We start from the raw sequence: 17928 nt of genomic DNA, 5'->3' as shown, positions 1-17928 counted from the left end.
CCGGAGCACAGCACCGCTTCTCCTGGGCTGTGCTGCTCCTGATGGGGCTGAGGCGCAGCCACGGGCCACCCTGCCCTGCCGGAGCACAGCACCGCTTCTCCTGGGCTGTGCTGCTCCTGACGGGGCTGAGGCGCAGCCACGGGCCACCCTGCCCTGCCGGAGCACAGCACCGCTTCTCCTGGGCTGTGCTGCTCCCGACGGGGCTGAGGCGCAGCCATGGGCCACCCTGCCCTGCCGGAGCACAGCACCGCTTCTCCTGGGCTGTGCTGCTCCCGATGGGGCTGAGGCGCAGCCACGGGCCACCCTGCCCTGCCGGAGCACAGCACCGCTTCTCCTGGGCTGTGCTGCTCCCGACGGGGCTGAGGCGCAGCCACGGGCCACCCTGCCCTGCCGGAGCACAGCACCGCTTCTCCTGGGCTGTGCTGCTCCCGATGGGGCTGAGGCGCAGCCACGGGCCACCCTGCCCTGCCGGAGCACAGCACCGCTTCTCCTGGGCTGTGCTGCTCCTGACGGGGCTGAGGCGGAACCAGGAAAATGAAGAAAAGTTTGAATGTGATTGATTCATTAACAAAAGCATTTACAAATCTTTAAAGACTCCCATTTTCCTGTATGAATGCAAAATGAAAGTGATGAGGCAGCAAGGAAGTAGCAATGATTCCCGGTTCCCGTTGCAGCCGAGGTTGATCGTTGTGCTGGGGCTGCAGGTGCTTCCGCTGCTCCTGTTCGCGGAAAAGCCGTTTCAGGAGCACCTTTGACGTACAGAGCACCCGCCTTTAGCTCGCATATGATATTGGCTCATAATTAACAGTCAGCAGCCTCGGCAACGCCAGCTCTGATTTGGAGCAGGACTTGCCCATGTCGTTACTTTTCTTGCTGTTTTCGTTGCTCTGTCAAATACCAGAGAAGTCTCTGGACCGCAGCTGGTTCACCGTGTGCTGCCAGCCTGAGACTTGAAGGGCTGCGAAGCAAAAACGGGGAAACTTTATAGATCAGATGCATCCATCGTGTGTTACTGCTGGTCAGTCATTTGCTTGAATGCTTATTTATTGAAACCAAGTGTAATATAATCTCCTTTCACACAGGCTGATATACCAAACAGATTTGAGATGAAGCTGCACAGAAATAACATTTTTGAGGAGTCGTACAGAAGGATCATGTCGGTGAAGAGGCCCGACGTCCTGAAGGCCAGGCTCTGGATCGAATTCGAGTCGGAGAAAGGGCTCGACTACGGCGGGGTGGCCAGAGAGTGGTTTTTCCTCTTGTCCAAGGAGATGTTCAACCCGTATTACGGTCTCTTTGAATATTCAGCAACGTAAGTGTCCATTCAAATATTTCTGTTCCTGAGGGGTGTGCGTTAGATTTTGCACAAGAGGCAAAGTTGCAGCAGCAAGCAGTTAGATGAGTATGTGCTTTCCAAGAACCTTCCACGCTGTCCCCGAGATCCCGTGAAACATTTGGGTTATCGGGACGGGGAGAGGAGCAGGAGGCGCGTTCTGCCCTCCCGTCCGTCCAGAGCGATGGTGCTGATGTGTAACAGCACAAGCAGCTCTCGTCACGGTTCAGCCGTTGCGCAGCAGGGCCTTGCCTAAGCCTGAGGCTGGATTTGTCCTGTTTCCAAACCTCTGAGCGGTCCGTGAGTACAAACGCGAGCGCATCTCCCAGGTGCCCGTGTTGTGGTGCGCTGGGGTAGTTCACGTGCTGTGCTCAGCCGCAGTCAGGATGGGTCCCCAGTTGCAGGCGGCAGTTTTGCTGTTTGATGCCAGCATCAAGCTCTCTCCTTTGTGTGCTGGGCGCCGCTGAAGCAGATGGCAGAGGCTGCACGGTGCGTCTCAGACAAGACCTTCTGCTGCGGAGGGACACCGGTGGCCGGCGCTGAGCAGCTCAGAGCGCCTGCCTGTTAATGGGGCTTGCACACACGCTTGTTTTCAGATACTGAAACTTAGGGGATATAGGTCACTGTAAATATTTTAAAAGTTATTTCATTTTAGGTTCAGAAACTGACGAGCTATTTTAAGAAATAAGACCTAAGAGCATACTGCAAATTGAAACCAGCGCTGTCACACCTGGGTTTGTTAAAGTATCCCAGTCCTTTACCGGCCTTTTCCAGCACCCTGGAGGTTAAGGTACTCCAGAGGTGTTCTCTCGTACCTGCAGCTGAAGGTGCTGGTAGGAACGCGTTCTTTGTCCTGACAGATGGGCCGTGGGGAGGTGACGTTGTTACACTCCTGCAAAGAGAGCAGAAATGGCCCCAAGCTCCGTTCCTTCTGAACATCATCTGAGTACCTGGTTATTTAAAGACGCGGTTACTAGGAGTGTTTTTCTTTCCCCACCAAGGGACAACTACACTCTGCAGATTAACCCTAATTCAGGCCTTTGTAATGAAGATCATCTGTCCTATTTCACCTTCATTGGCCGCGTCGCTGGGCTGGCCGTGTATCACGGGAAGCTGCTGGATGGTGAGTGATCACCCGGGTTGTTGCAGGAGGGGATCACTTCAACGGTGGTTACGCTTTGGGGTGCACTGTTTCTGGGAGAAGGTCTGAGAGGAAGCATTGGAACTGCAGCTCTGGGAGCCGCGTTCCTGATGGAGCGTCTGCTCAACAAACGCATCTCAGATGAGGTTTTGCCCCTTTCAGTCAGCATTGCTGAACGATCGCACCCCAGAGGAAAGCGACGCGGTTCCCCTGCCGCCCTGCAGCCAGCGCTGGGGGTGCCGGCTCCAGCGTACCCGGGTTGATGAGGAAATACTTCTGCCAGACTTGGGAGTCCCACAACAAACAAACAGGCGGACATCAGAAAGCATGTCATTTCTGGCATGTCCTTTGGGAGAAGAACGGCAATCTGAGCTGGGTTAGAGTACCTCGGGCTCAGTCCCTGGCTTTCGTGTCCCTCTGCCCTCAGCGTTAGTGTCTAATGGCACATGGTGATTAACAGCACCATTCTTCTAATTGAAACCCGGGACTTCGTGTGGCGCCGTGTGCAGCTGAGCGGCGGCGCGGGGGCCGGGGAGCTGCCCCCGGCTCGGGCGCGATCCGGGACGCTCTGCCCTCTCTTGCAGGCTTCTTCATCCGGCCCTTCTACAAGATGATGCTGGGCAAGCCCATCACGCTGAAGGACATGGAGTCCGTGGTAAGGGCTCGCGCTCCGCCGTCCCACCCCCCAGCGCCCAAAACCGCGGGTTCACCCTGCTCGGGAATCTGGGATTTTTGGCTCTCGTGCTTGGAAATATTTAGCGATAGTAACATCTCTCTTGTCCTTTCCTTTTTTCCTTGGGTCAGTTTTAAATTACGGACCTAATACATGAGGATGTATTCTGAGAAATTAGAGGGGTCTTTTATTCAGCAAACTTCAAGGCTTTTAGTAACAGCAACGCAGTCAGTTATCGTGTAAGGTATTCTCACTGTAACGGTGTGATACATGCTGGCAAACTGTGGAAAAGAAGGTACGGTTCTGTCAAGAAGGTTCAGGTTCACATTTGAAGTGTGTGTAAACTCTGCAGGACAGCGAGTACTACAACTCCCTCAAGTGGATCCTGGAGAACGACCCCACGGAGCTGGACCTCATGTTCTGCATCGATGAGGAGAACTTCGGACAGGTATGGAAAGGTCGTCCCCCCCACTCTCTGTCTCCCCACTTCGCTCTGTCCCCGCCCCTTCGCTCTCTTTCCCCCAGTTCTCTCTGTCCCCCCCCTTCTCTCTGTCCCCCCCCTTCTCTCTGTCCCCCCCCCATCTCCTCCTTTCTCTCTGTTCCCCCCCTTCGCTCTCTTCCCCCCCTTCTCTCTGTGCCCCCGCTTCTCTCTTCCCCCCCCATATCTCCCCCTTTCTCTCTGTGTGTCCCCCACTTCTCTCTGTCCCCCCTCCTCCTCTCTGTGTCCCCCTTCTCTGTGTCCCCCCTTTCTCTCTGTTCCCCCCTTTCTCTCTGTCCCCCCCGCTCTGTCCCCCCACTCCTCTCTGTGTCCCCCCCTTCTCTGTGTCCCCCCCTTCTCTGTGTCCCCCCCCTTCTCTGTGTCCCCCCCTTCTCTGTGTCCCCCTCACTTCTCTCTTCCCCCTCCCCATATCCCCCATCCTCTCCGTCCCCCCCTCCTCTCTGTCCCCCCCCCCGTGCCCCCCCTTCTCTCTGTGCCCCCCGCCTCCGTCCCCCCCCCCTTCTCTGTGTCCCCCCCACTTCTCTCTTCCCCCCCCCATCTCCCCCTTTCTCTCCATCCCCCCCTTCTCTCTGTCCCCCCCCCGTCCCCCCCCTTCTCTGTGTCCCCGCCACTTCTCTCTTCCCCCCTTCCTCTCTGTCCCCTTCCTTTATCTCTGTCCCCCCCCTCCTCTCTGTCCCCCCCTCTCCTCTCTGTCCCCCTCTCCTCTCTGTCCCCCTCTCCTCTCTGTCCCCCCCTCCTCTCTGTCCCCCTCTCCTCTCTGTCCCCCCCTCCTCTCTGTCCCCCCCTCCTCTCTGTCCCCCCCCTCCTCTCTGTCCCCCCCCTCCTCTCTGTCCCCCCCCTCCTCTCTGTCCCCCCCTCTCCTCTCTGTCCCCCCCCTCCTCTCTGTCCCCCCCCCTCCTCTCTGTCCCCCCCTCCTCTCTGTCCCCCTCTCCTCTCTGTCCCCCCCTCCTCTCTGTCCCCCTCTCCTCTCTGTCCCCCCCTCTCCTCTCTGTCCCCCCCCCTCCTCTCTGTCCCCCCCCCTCCTCTCTGTCCCCCTCTCCTCTCTGTCCCCCCCTCCTCTCTGTCCCCCCCTCTCCTCTCTGTCCCCCCCTCTCCTCTCTGTCCCCCCCTCTCCTCTCTGTCCCCCTCTCCTCTCTGTCCCCCCCCTCCTCTCTGTCCCCCCCTCCTCTCTGTCCCCCCCTCCTCTCTGTCCCCCCCTCCTCTCTGTCCCCCCCTCCTCTCTGTCCCCCCCTCTCCTCTCTGTCCCCCCCACTTCTCTCGTCCCCCCCCATCCCCCCCTTCTCTCTGTCCCCCCCTCCTCCTCTCTATATCCCCCTTCTCTGTGTCCCACCTTTCTCTCTGTTCCCCCCATTTCTCTCTGTCCCCCCTCCTCTCTGTCCCCCCCTCCTCTCTGTCCCCCCCCTTCTCTCTGTCCCCCCCACTTCTCTCTTTCCCCCCCTCCTCTCTATCTCCCCCTTTCTCTCTGTCCCCCGCCCCTCTGTCCCCCCCTCTTCTCTGTCCCCCCCTCTCCTCTCTGTCCCCCCCTCTCCTCTCTGTCCCCCCCTCTCCTCTCTGTCCCCCCCCCTCCTCTCTGTCCCCCCCTCTCCTCTCTGTCCCCCCCTCCTCTCTGTCCCCCCCCCTCCTCTCTGTCCCCCCCCCTCCTCTCTGTCCCCCCCCCTCCTCTCTGTCCCCCCCCTCCTCTCTGTCCCCCCCTCCTCTCTGTCCCCCCCCTCCTCTCAGTCCCCCCTCTCCTCTCTGTCCCCCCCTCCTCTCTGTCCCCCCCCTCCTCTCTGTCCCCCCCCTCCTCTCTGTCCCCACCCTCCTCTCTGTCCCCCCCCTCCTCTCTGTCCCCCCCCTCCTCTCTGTCCCCCCCCTCTCCTCTCTGTCCCCCCGCCTCCTCTCTGTCCCCCCCCCCCCTCTGTCCCCCCCCCTCCTCTCTGTCCCCCCCTCTCCTCTCTGTCCCCCCCTCTCCTCTCTGTCCCCCCCTCCTCTCTGTCCCCCTCTCCTCTCTGTCCCCCCCTCCTCTCTGTCCCCCCCTCCTCTCTGTCCCCCCCCTCCTCTCTGTCCCCCCCCTCCTCTCTGTCCCCCCCTCTCCTCTCTGTCCCCCCCTCTCCTCTCTGTCCCCCCCCTCCTCTCTGTCCCCCCCCCTCCTCTCTGTCCCCCCCTCCTCTCTGTCCCCCTCTCCTCTCTGTCCCCCCCTCCTCTCTGTCCCCCTCTCCTCTCTGTCCCCCCCTCTCCTCTCTGTCCCCCCCTCTCCTCTCTGTCCCCCCCCCTCCTCTCTGTCCCCCCCCCTCCTCTCTGTCCCCCTCTCCTCTCTGTCCCCCCCTCCTCTCTGTCCCCCCCCTCCTCTCTGTCCCCCCCCTCCTCTCTGTCCCCCCCTCTCCTCTCTGTCCCCCCCTCTCCTCTCTGTCCCCCTCTCCTCTCTGTCCCCCCCTCCTCTCTGTCCCCCTCTCCTCTCTGTCCCCCCCCTCCTCTCTGTCCCCCCCTCCTCTCTGTCCCCCCCTCCTCTCTGTCCCCCCCTCTCCTCTCTGTCCCCCCCCTCCTCTCTGTCCCCCCCTCCTCTCTGTCCCCCTCTCCTCTCTGTCCCCCCCTCTCCTCTCTGTCCCCCCCTCTCCTCTCTGTCCCCCTCTCCTCTCTGTCCCCCCCTCCTCTCTGTCCCCCTCTCCTCTCTGTCCCCCCCCTCCTCTCTGTCCCCCCCTCCTCTCTGTCCCCCCCTCCTCTCTGTCCCCCCCCCTCCTCTCTGTCCCCCCCCCTCCTCTCTGTCCCCCCCCTCCTCTCTGTCCCCCCCCTCCTCTCTGTCCCCCCCCTCCTCTCAGTCCCCCCTCTCCTCTCTGTCCCCCCCTCCTCTCTGTCCCCCCCCTCCTCTCTGTCCCCCCCCTCCTCTCTGTCCCCACCCTCCTCTCTGTCCCCCCCTCCTCTCTGTCCCCCCCCTCCTCTCTGTCCCCCCCCTCTCCTCTCTGTCCCCCCGCCTCCTCTCTGTCCCCCCCCCCCCTCTGTCCCCCCCCCTCCTCTCTGTCCCCCCCTCTCCTCTCTGTCCCCCCCTCTCCTCTCTGTCCCCCCCTCCTCTCTGTCCCCCTCTCCTCTCTGTCCCCCCCTCCTCTCTGTCCCCCCCTCCTCTCTGTCCCCCCCCTCCTCTCTGTCCCCCCCCTCCTCTCTGTCCCCCCCTCTCCTCTCTGTCCCCCCCTCTCCTCTCTGTCCCCCCCCTCCTCTCTGTCCCCCCCCCTCCTCTCTGTCCCCCCCTCCTCTCTGTCCCCCTCTCCTCTCTGTCCCCCCCTCCTCTCTGTCCCCCTCTCCTCTCTGTCCCCCTCTCCTCTCTGTCCCCCCCTCTCCTCTCTGTCCCCCCCTCTCCTCTCTGTCCCCCCCCCTCCTCTCTGTCCCCCCCCCTCCTCTCTGTCCCCCTCTCCTCTCTGTCCCCCCCTCCTCTCTGTCCCCCCCCTCCTCTCTGTCCCCCCCCTCCTCTCTGTCCCCCCCTCTCCTCTCTGTCCCCCCCTCTCCTCTCTGTCCCCCTCTCCTCTCTGTCCCCCCCTCCTCTCTGTCCCCCTCTCCTCTCTGTCCCCCCCCTCCTCTCTGTCCCCCCCTCCTCTCTGTCCCCCCCTCCTCTCTGTCCCCCCCTCTCCTCTCTGTCCCCCCCCTCCTCTCTGTCCCCCCCTCCTCTCTGTCCCCCTCTCCTCTCTGTCCCCCCCTCTCCTCTCTGTCCCCCCCTCTCCTCTCTGTCCCCCTCTCCTCTCTGTCCCCCCCTCCTCTCTGTCCCCCTCTCCTCTCTGTCCCCCCCCTCCTCTCTGTCCCCCCCTCCTCTCTGTCCCCCCCTCCTCTCTGTCCCCCCCTCTCCTCTCTGTCCCCCCCTCCTCTCTGTCCCCCCCTCCTCTCTGTCCCCCTCTCCTCTCTGTCCCCCCCTCCTCTCTGTCCCCCTCTCCTCTCTGTCCCCCCCCTCCTCTCTGTCCCCCCCTCCTCTCTGTCCCCCCCTCCTCTCTGTCCCCCCCTCCTCTCTGTCCCCCCCTCTCCTCTCTGTCCCCCCCACTTCTCTCGTCCCCCCCCATCCCCCCCTTCTCTCTGTCCCCCCCTCCTCCTCTCTATATCCCCCTTCTCTGTGTCCCACCTTTCTCTCTGTTCCCCCCATTTCTCTCTGTCCCCCCTCCTCTCTGTCCCCCCCTCCTCTCTGTCCCCCCCCTTCTCTCTGTCCCCCCCCTTCTCTCTGTCCCCCCCACTTCTCTCTTTCCCCCCCTCCTCTCTATCTCCCCCTTTCTCTCTGTCCCCCCCCCTCCTCTCTGTCCCCCCCCCTCCTCTCTGTCCCCCCCTCTCCTCTCTGTCCCCCCCTCTCCTCTCTGTCCCCCCCTCTCCTCTCTGTCCCCCCCTCTCCTCTCTGTCCCCCCCCCTCCTCTCTGTCCCCCCCTCTCCTCTCTGTCCCCCCCTCCTCTCTGTCCCCCCCCCTCCTCTCTGTCCCCCCCCTCCTCTCTGTCCCCCCCCTCCTCTCTGTCCCCCCCCCTCCTCTCAGTCCCCCCCTCTCCTCTCTGTCCCCCCCTCCTCTCTGTCCCCCCCCTCCTCTCTGTCCCCCCCCTCCTCTCTGTCCCCACCCTCCTCTGTGTCCCCCCCCTCCTCTCTGTCCCCCTCTCCTCTCTGTCCCCCCGCCTCCTCTCTGTCCCCCCCCCCCTCTCTGTCCCCCCCCCCTCCTCTCTGTCCCCCCCCCTCCTCTCTGTCCCCCCCTCCTCTCTGTCCCCCCCCCTCCTCTCTGTCCCCCCCTCTCCTCTCTGTCCCCCCCTCCTCTCTGTCCCCCCCCCTCCTCTCTGTCCCCCCCCTCCTCTCTGTCCCCCCCCTCCTCTCTGTCCCCCCCCCCTCCTCTCTGTCCCCCCCCCCTCCTCTCAGTCCCCCCCTCTCCTCTCTGTCCCCCCCTCCTCTCTGTCCCCCCCCTCCTCTCTGTCCCCCCCCTCCTCTCTGTCCCCACCCTCCTCTCTGTCCCCCCCCTCCTCTCTGTCCCCCCCCTCCTCTCTGTCCCCCCCCTCTCCTCTCTGTCCCCCCCCCTCCTCTCTGTCCCCCCCCCCCCTCTCTGTCCCCCCCTCTCCTCTCTGTCCCCCCCTCTCCTCTCTGTCCCCCCCTCTCCTCTCTGTCCCCCCCTCCTCTCTGTCCCCCCCTCCTCTCTGTCCCCCCCTCTCCTCTCTGTCCCCCCCCTCCTCTCTGTCCCCCCCTCCTCTCTGTCCCCCCCCCCTCTCTGTCCCCCCCCCTCCTCTCTGTCCCCCCCTCTCCTCTCTGTCCCCCCCTCCTCTCTGTCCCCCCCCTCCTCTCTGTCCCCCCCCTCCTCTCTGTCCCCCCCCCTCCTCTCTGTCCCCCCCCCTCCTCTCTGTCCCCCCCCTCCTCTCTGTCCCCCCCTCTCCTCTCTGTCCCCCCTCTCCTCTCTGTCCCCCCCCTCCTCTCTGTCCCCCCCCTCCTCTCTGTCCCCCCCCCCCCTCTGTCCCCCCCCTCCTCTCTGTCCCCCCCCTCCTCTCTGTCCCCCCCCCTCCTCTCTGTCCCCCCCCCTCCTCTCTGTCCCCCCCCTCCTCTCTGTCCCCCCCCTCCTCTCTGTCCCCCCCTCTCCTCTCTGTCCCCCCCCCTCCTCTCTGTCCCCCCCCCTCCTCTCTGTCCCCCCCTCTCCTCTCTGTCCCCCTCTCCTCTCTGTCCCCCCCTTCTCTCTGTGCCCCCCACTTCTCTCGTCCCCCCCCATCCCCCCCTTCTCTCTGTGTCCCCCCCCTTCTCTCTGTCCCCCCTCCTCCTCTCTATATCCCCCTTCTCTGTGTCCCCCCTTTCTCTCTGTTCCCCCCATTTCTCTCTGTCCCCCTCCTCTCTGTCCCCCCCCTCCTCTCTGTCCCCCCCCTCCTCTCTGTCCCCCCCTCCTCTCTGTCCCCCCCATTTCTCTCTTCCCCCCTTCTCTCTGTCCCCCCCCTTCTCTCTGTCCCCCCCACTTCTCTCTTCCCCCCCCATCTCCCCCTTTCTCTGTCCCCCCCTTTCTCTGTCCCCCCTACCTCTCTGTCCCCTCCTCCTCTATGCCCCCCCATCCCCCCCCCCGTCCCCCCCCCTTCTCTCTGTCCCCCCCACTTCTCTCTTCCCCCCCTCCTCTCTATCTCCCCCCTTCTCTGTGTCCCCTCCCTCCTCTCTGTCTCCCCCCTTCTCTCTTCCCCCCCCACTTCTCTCTTCCCCCCCCCCATTTCTCTCTTCCCCACCCCCATTTCTCTCTTCCCCCCCCCATCTCCCCCTTTCTCTGTCCCCCCCTTCTCTCTGTCCCCCCCTTCTCTCTTCCCCCCCTTCTCTCTTCCCCCCCTTTCTCTCTTCCCCCCCTTTCTCTCTTCCCCCCCTTTCTCTCTTCCCCCCCTTTCTCTCTTCCCCCCCTTTCTCTCTTCCCCCCCTTTCTCTCTTCCCCCCTTTCTCTCTTCCCCCCCTTCTCTCTTCCCCCCCTTTCGCTCTTCCCCCCCCTTCGCTCTTCCCCCCCCTTCGCTCTTCCCCCCCCTTCGCTCTTCCCCCCCCTTCGCTCTTCCCCCCCTTTCGCTCTTCCCCCCTTTCGCTCTTCCCCCCCTTTCGCTCTTCCCCCCCTTTCGCTCTTCCCCCCCCTTCGCTCTTCCCCCCCTTCGCTCTTCCCCCCCTTTCGCTCTTCCCCCCCCTTCTCTCTTCCCCCCCCTTCTCTCTTCCCCCCCCTTCTCTCTTCCCCCCCTTTCTCTCTTCCCCTCCTTTCTCTCTTCCCCCCCCTTCTCTCTTCCCCCCCTTTCTCTCTTCCCCCCCTTTCTCTCTTCCCCCCCTTTCTCTCTTCCCCTCCTTTCTCTCTGTCCCCCCCCTTCTCTCTTCCCCCCCCTTCTCTCTTCCCCGTCCCATCTCCTCCCTTCTCTCTGTCCCCCCCACTTCTCTCTTCCCCCCCCATCTCCCCCTTTCTCTGTCCCCCCCCCCTCTGTCCCCCCCCTTCTCTTCCCCCCCCCTTTTCTCTTCCCCCCTCCCCATGTCCCCCCTCCTCTTCGTCCCCCCCTCCTCTTCGTCCCCCCCTCCTCTCTGTCCCCCCCCTCCTGTCCCCCCCTTCTCTCTTCCCCCCCTCCTCTCTATCTCCCCCTTTCTCTCTGTCCCCCACCCTCTCTGTCCCCCCCCTTCTTTGTGTCCCACCCCCTCCTCTCTGTCCCCCCCATTTCTCTCTTCCCCCCTTCTCTCTGTCTCCCCCTCCTCTCTGTCCCCCCCACTTCTCTCTTCCCCCCCCATCTCCCCCTTTCTCTGTCCCCCCCTTTCTCTGTCCCCCCCACCTCTCTGTCCCCTCCTCCTCTATGCCCCCCCCATCCCCCCCCCCGTCCCCCCACCTTCTCTGTGTCCCCCCCACTTCTCTCTTCCCCCCCTCCTCTCTATCTCCCCCCTTCTCTGTGTCCCCCCCTTCTCTGTGTCCCCTCCCTTCTCTCTGTCCCCCCCGTCTCCCCCCTTCTCTCTCCCCCCCCCACTTCTCTCTTCCCCCCCCCATCTCCCCCTTCTCTCTGTCCCCCCCTTCTCTCTGTCCCCCCCACTTCTCTCTTCCCCCCCCATCTCCCCCTTTCTCTGTCCCCCCCCCCGTCCCCCCCCTTCTCTTCCCCCCCCTTTTCTCTTCCCCCCCCCCTTTTCTCTTCCCCCCTCCCCATGTCCCCCCTCCTCTTCGTCCCCCCCTCCTCTCCGTCCCCCCCCTCCTCTCTGTCCCCCCCCTCCTCTCTGTCCCCCCTTCTCTCTTCCCCCCTCTCCTCTCTATCTCCCCCTTTCTCTCTGTCCCCCTCCTCTCTGTCCCCCCCCTTCTTTGTGTCCCACCCCCTTCTCTCTTCCCCCCCCATCTCCCCCTTTCTCTGTCCCCCCCCCCTGTCCCCCCCCTTCTCTTCCCCCCCCTTTTCTCTTCCCCCCCCCTTTTCTCTTCCCCCCTCCCCATGTCCCCCCTCCTCTTCGTCCCCCCCTCCTCTTCGTCCCCCCCTCCTCTCTGTCCCCCCCCTCCTCTCTGTCCCCCCTTCTCTCTTCCCCCCCCTCCTCTCTATCTCCCCCATTCTCTCTGTCCCCCCCTTCTCTCTTCCCCCCCCCCCCATCTCCCCCTTTCTCTCTGTCCCCCACCCTCTCTGTCCCCCCCCTTTTTTGTGTCCCACCCCCTTCTCTGTGTCCCCCCCACTTCTCTCTTCCCCCCACATCTCCCCCTTCCTCTCTGTCCCCCCCCTCCTCTCTGTCCCCCCCTCCTCTCTGTCCCCCCCCTTCTCTCGTCCCCCCCCCCCCGTCCCCCCCCTTCTCTCTGTCCCCCCCTCCTCTCTGTCCCCCCCTTCTCTCCTCCCCCCCCTTCTCTCGTCCCCCCCTCCTATCTCCACCTTTCTCTCCGTGTGTCCCCCCCCCCTTTCTGTCCCCCTCCCTTCTCTGTGTCTACTCCCCTTCTCTGTCCCCCCCTTCTCTGTGTCCCTTCCCCTCCTCTCTGTCCCCCCCACTTCTCTCTTCCCCCCCATCTCCCCCTTCCTCTCTGTCCCCCCCACTACTCTCTTCACCCCCTCCTCTCTGTCCCCCCGCTTCTCTCGCCCCCACCCCATTCCCCCCTTCTCTCTACCCCTCCTTCTCTCGTCCCCCCCCCCATCTCCCCCTTTCTCTCTGTGTGTCCCCCCTTCTCTCTGTCCCCACCACTTCTCTTTCCCTCCCCTCCTATCTCCCCCTTTCTCTCTGTCCCCTCCCTCCTCTCTGCCCCCCCCACTCTTAATCATCTCCCCCCTTCTCTCTGTCTTCCCCCTCTATCTCTCCCCCCATCCACCCTCCCACTCTTTGTCCCCCCCTTTATCTCCAACCCCCCATCTATCTCCCCCTCCTCTATCTCCCCCCTCCCCTCTCTCCCCCTCCCCTATCTATCGCCCCCTCCCCTATCTATGTCCCCCTTCCCCCATCTATCTCCCCCCACCCCATCTATCTCCCCCTCCCCTATCTATCTCCCCTTCCCCATCTATCTCCCCACACCCCTATCTCCCCCATCTATCTCCCCCTCCCCTATTTCCCCCATCTATCTCCCCCCACCCATCTCCCCCCACCCCTATCTATGTCCCCCCTCCCCATCTATTTCCCCCCTCCCCTATCTCCCCCACCATCTCCCCATCTCCCCCCTCCCATCTCTCTCTCCCTTTCTTATCTCCCCCTCACCTATCTCCCCCCACCCCACCTATCTCCCCCCACCCCATCTATCTCCCCCCACCCCTATCACCCCCTCCCCATCTATCTCCCCCCACCCCATCTCGCCCCATCTATCTCCCCCCACCCCTATCTATGTCCCCCCTCCCCTATCTCCCCCTCCCTATCTATCTCCCCCAATTTCCCCCCCATCTCCCCCCTCCCTATCTATCTCCCCCCACCCCTATCTATGTCCCCCCTCTCCTATCTATCTCCCCCTCCCCATCTATCTCCCCCTCCCCATCTATCTCCCCCCACCCCTATCTATCTTCCCCCTCCCCTATCTATCTCCCCACCATCTATCTCCCCCCCTCCCCTATCTATCTCCCCCTCCCCATCTGTCTCCCCCCTCCCCTATCTCCCCCTCCCCTATCTCTCCCCACCCATCTCCCCCCACCCCATCTATGTCCCCCCTCCCCATCTATCTCCCCCCTCCCCTATCTCCCCCCCATCTCCCCCTCCCATCTCTCTCCCCCTTTCCTATCTCCCCCCCTATCTATCTCCCCCCCATCTCCCCCCTCCCCATCTATCTCCCCCCACCCCATCTATCTCCCCCTCCCCCTATCTCCCCCCACCCCATCTATCACCCCCTCCCCTATCTATCTCCCCCTCCCCATCTATCTCCCCCCATCTCCCCCCTCCCCTATCTCCCCCCACCCCATCTCCCCCCATCTATCTCCCCCCACCCCTATCTATGTCCTCCCTCCCCTATCTATCTCCCCCTCCCCATCTATCTCCCCCCTCCCCTATCTCCCCTTCCCCTATTTCCCCCACCCATCTCCCCCCACCCCTATCTATGTCCCCCCTCCCCATCTATCTCCCCCCTCCCATCTCTCTCCCCCCCTTTCCTATCTCCCCCTCCCCTATCTCCCCCCGCCCTCTGTCTCCCCCCACCCCATCTATCTCCCCCTCCCCTATCTCTCCCCACCCCTATCACCCCCTCCCCTATCTCCCCCTCCCCATCTATCTCCCCCCTCCCTATCTCCCCCCACCCCATCTCCCCCCATCTATCTCCCCCTCCCCTATTTCCCCCATCTATCTCCCCCACCCCTATCTATGTCCCCCCTCTCCTATCTATCTCCCCCTCCCCATCTATCTCCCCCCCCTTTATTTCCCCCATCTATCTCCCCCCACCCCTATCTATCTCCCCCCTCCCCTATCTCCCCCCTCCCGTATCTCCCCCCTCCCCCCATCTATCTCCCCCCCATCTATCTCCCCCCCATCTATCTCCCCCTCCCCCCACCCCTATCTATGTCCTCCCTCCCCTATCTATCTCCCCCTCCCCATCTATCTCCCCCCTCCCCATCTATCTCCCCCTCCCCTATTTCCCCCATCTATCTTCCCCCTCCCCTATCTCCCCCCCCTTCCCCCATCTATCTCCCCCCCATCTATCTCGCCCTCCCCATCTATCTCCCCCTCCCCCCACCCCATCTCCCCCCACCCCATCTCGCCCCCATCTATCTCCCCCCATCCCTATCTATCTCCCCCTCCCCTATCTATGTCCCCCCTCCCCATCTATCTCCCCCCTCCCCTATTTCCCCCATCTATCTCCCCTATCTCCCCCATCTATCTCTCCCCACCCATCTCCCCCCACCCCATCTCGCCCCCATCTATCTCCCCCCACCCCTATCTATGTTCTCCCTGCCCTATCTATCTCCCCCTCCCCATCTATCTCCCCCCACCCCTATCTATGTCCCCCCACCCCTATCTATGTCCCCCCTCCCCATCTATCTCCCCCCTCCCATCTCTCTCCCCCCCTTTCCTATCTCCCCCTCCCCTATCTCCCCCCGCCATGTCTCCCCCCACCCCATCTATCTCCCCCTCCCCTATCTCCCCCCACCACTATCACCCCCTCCCCTATCTCCCCCTCCCCATCTATCTCCCCCCTCCCTATCTCCCCTCACCCCATCTCCCCCCATCTATCTCCCCCTCCCCATCTATCTCCCCCCCTTTATTTCCCCCATCTATCTCCCCCCACCCCTATCTATCTCCCCCTCCCCTCTCTATCTCCCCCTCCCCATCTATCTCCCCCCAGCCCTATCTATGTCCCCCCAGCCCTATCTATCTCCCCCTCCCCATCTATCTCCCCCCTCCCCATCTCCCCCTTCCCCTATCTCCCCCCACCCCTATCTATCTCCCCCCCTCCCCTATTTCCCCTATCTGTGTCCCCCCTCCCCTATCTATCTCCCCCTCCCCATCTATCTCCCCCCTCCCCATCTCCCCCTTCCCCTATCTCCCCCCACCCCTATCTATCTCCCCCCCTCCCCTATTTCCCCTATCTATGTCCCCCCTCCCCTATCTATCTCCCCCTCCCCATCTATCTCCCCCCTCCCCATCTCCCCCTTCCCCTATCTCCCCCCACCCCTATCTATCTCCCCCCCTCCCCTATTTCCCCTATCTGTGTCCCCCCTCCCCTATCTATCTCCCCCTCCCCATCTATCTCCCCCCTCCTATCTATCTCCCCCTTCCCCTGTCTCCCCCCTCTCCTATCTATCTCCCCCATCTCCTATCTCCCCCTCCTCTATCTCCCCCCTCCCCTATCTGTCTCCCCCCTCCTCTATTTCCCTCATCTATCTCCCCCTTCCCCTATCTCCCCCTTCCCCTATCTCCCCCCTTCCTCCTCTATGTCCCCCATCCCCTATCTACCCCCATCTATCTCCTGCCTTCCCTATCTCCCCCTCCCCTGTCTCCCCCCATGTGTCTCCCCCCTCCCTCCCCTATCTCTCCCCTATGTCCCCCCCATCTCCCCCCCATCTCTCTCCCCCCCTATCTCTCTCCCCCCTCCCCTATCTCTCTCCCCCTTTCCTATCTCCCCCCACCCCTCTCCCCCCCATCTCCCCTCTCTCCCCCCTCTTCTGTCTCCCTGTGTCCCCCCCACCCCATCTTCCCCCTTCCTCTCCCCGCTTTCCCCGCTCCCCTCCTGGCATGATTTGCTCCCTTGCTAATGAATATGAATCAAGAGTCAGTGTTAGGAATGATCACATCATACTTGTCCCTCCTGCTGCCACTGTCAGTGCAGCCTGCGTTGATGTGTCCTTCGCCATTATAGCAGAACCATGTCCTATACCGTGTGAAGTGCTGCTGGGGGACAGTGTGCCCTCAGCTCATGTGCTCTTGTGTTGTGGTTTTTCACACAGACATATCAAGTTGACCTGAAGCCCAATGGGTCGGAAATCATGGTAACAAACGAGAACAAGCGGGAGTACATTGAGTAAGTGTTTCCTGGAACTGCTCCGGCTCTCTCAGACTCGACCCCGCCACGCGCTGCCGTTCGTACCGCAGCACATCAGTAGGACCCCTTACACAAATCCTTTTGTTACGTTGTTCATACCCTCATCCTTCCAAAGTCTGAATTTATACCTTCCATGAGTTCCACGGGCGAGGGGCTGGGGGTGCTGACCAACCACGTGTGGATTTCCTTGTCCCGCGGGCTGCATTGCAGAAACTGGGGAGTCTGTGCACGACTCCGCACGGAGAGCTCTGTGCCTTGTGCTGTCCCCCGACTGGCCGTCGTGGTGGAACAACACCACATTGCTGCTTTTACCATTCCTTTTCATTATTTTGCATGCAATATATTTGCACTCCTAGCTCTTTAATTTTTCACTTGTGTCTTTTTTGCAGTATTAAGATGCAAAATATTAGACACCAAACTTTTTAAATCTCCATCACCTCAGTAGAGTGCAGAAAGGAAAAGCTCTTGGGAACACGTGGTCGGTCAGGTTCACACCCAGATAACTGTTGTGGCTGGTTACCGGATTTTCTGACTTTACAGTCAATACTGGTGTGCGCTCATTTGGAAATTATTAATGCAACAGTTACAATTTTATTCTTGTGTCGTAACATCCAAACGATGAATTCTCACGCGTATGTAGTACTTACGTGATATCACAGATGTCATGTAGGTAATGAAGCCGCATTGCCTAACAGAATATCTGGTGATTTGTGTGCATTACTTTACTGTGCAGTGCTGATTGCAGCAGCAAAGGACGGCAGATAAACTGACTCACTAGCTGCTCATGTCCTGAGGTGGCTGGCGTTGAAATACAAGCCTTTTCCTTTGATACTGCACCTTTTCATGTATTTAGTTATTTATAGGCAGTCTGTTATATGGAGTTACATCTGTCCTCAAATTTTGTAGACTTCGATGGGAACTGTTAATTACTCAGAGCTCTGAAGAATAGAATGTGTAATTATTTAGGCACCTACTCCCAACAGCCATGACAGCACCCAGAGTGGAGGCTCCAGCTTCCTGGGGCACCTCTCCAGAGCACGCGGGGTGCCCAGCGCCTCAGCGGGCCTTGCACCTCCTGGTTCCGGAGAACACGGAGCACATGCAGCTCGTGTCCCCTGCCAACATGAGAGCGTTCAAACCAGAACCTGGCCCTGGGCACTCATTGTTCCCACCATTTCCATCAGGCACACCAGATACATGTGCACAATTACTCAGCCGCTGCTCAGAGTGGCTGGAGGTGCTGAGGGCGCAGCTGGGAACCTGGAACTCTGAGGGGTAGAAATGTGGGAGCACTGCGGGTTCTGTTGGGAATACTCACGTGTTCTGTTGGTTTCCTGCAGCCTGGTCATCCAGTGGAGGTTCGTCAACAGAGTTCAGAAGCAGATGAACGCGTTTTTGGAGGTAAGGCGCTTTACCTGCTGGCCTTTTTCCCAAAACTATGGTTTTTTAAACACAGACTTGTTACACGAGTGTGTGCGTTAAGGGGTGGGGAGCTCTGCAGAACCGCACTAATTCTGGGATGATTTTATGGTCTCACGGTTTCACCTTGTATAAGAACATATCATCTTGCCCTGATAAGAATGAGGTCATTCTCTTTCAAGTTTAAATTGGGTGATTAGTTTCTAAAGCCAAAAGATCCAGTTAGATAAAACCTAATTTTCCCTGATATGATAATTCTAACTTTGCTTTTCTTTCTCTTAGGGATTCACAGAACTTCTTCCTATTGATCTGATTAAAATTTTTGATGAAAATGAGCTAGAGGTGAGTTTGTTGAATTGAAATCCAGAAACAGCAGATTCATAGTGCTCATCATAAAAAGATGCGTTATGTTCTAGGCTCATCGTAAGTGAATTTGCTGACAAAGATGCTTTGCTTGTAGCTGGAAATGAGAGTTTTCTCCCTCATTACTAAATCTATAGATTACATAAAAGCA

At 61.3% G+C, this 17928-nt stretch overlaps 1 protein-coding gene across 8 annotated transcripts in view; it reads left to right on the top strand.

The window, feature by feature from the left end:
- Positions 1-17928, top strand: part of LOC136114522 (E3 ubiquitin-protein ligase NEDD4-like) — a 123405-nt gene that overhangs the window by 102013 nt on the left and 3464 nt on the right. For all 8 annotated transcript variants that reach the window (XM_065859892.2, XM_065859890.2, XM_071801665.1 and 5 more), the window contains 7 exons: positions 1083-1312; positions 2335-2456; positions 3059-3129; positions 3500-3595; positions 15901-15974; positions 17336-17396; positions 17697-17756. In XM_065859892.2, the coding sequence (XP_065715964.1) occupies positions 1083-1312; positions 2335-2456; positions 3059-3129; positions 3500-3595; positions 15901-15974; positions 17336-17396; positions 17697-17756 (714 nt within the window). The remainder of the gene's footprint in view (positions 1-1082; positions 1313-2334; positions 2457-3058; positions 3130-3499; positions 3596-15900; positions 15975-17335; positions 17397-17696; positions 17757-17928) is intronic.

Source organism: Patagioenas fasciata, chromosome W (genome assembly GCF_037038585.1).
Source record: "Patagioenas fasciata isolate bPatFas1 chromosome W, bPatFas1.hap1, whole genome shotgun sequence".
NCBI lineage: Eukaryota > Metazoa > Chordata > Aves > Columbiformes > Columbidae > Patagioenas > Patagioenas fasciata.
Note: the sequence above shows the minus strand (reverse complement) of the source record. Positions and strands in the feature narration are given on the sequence as shown.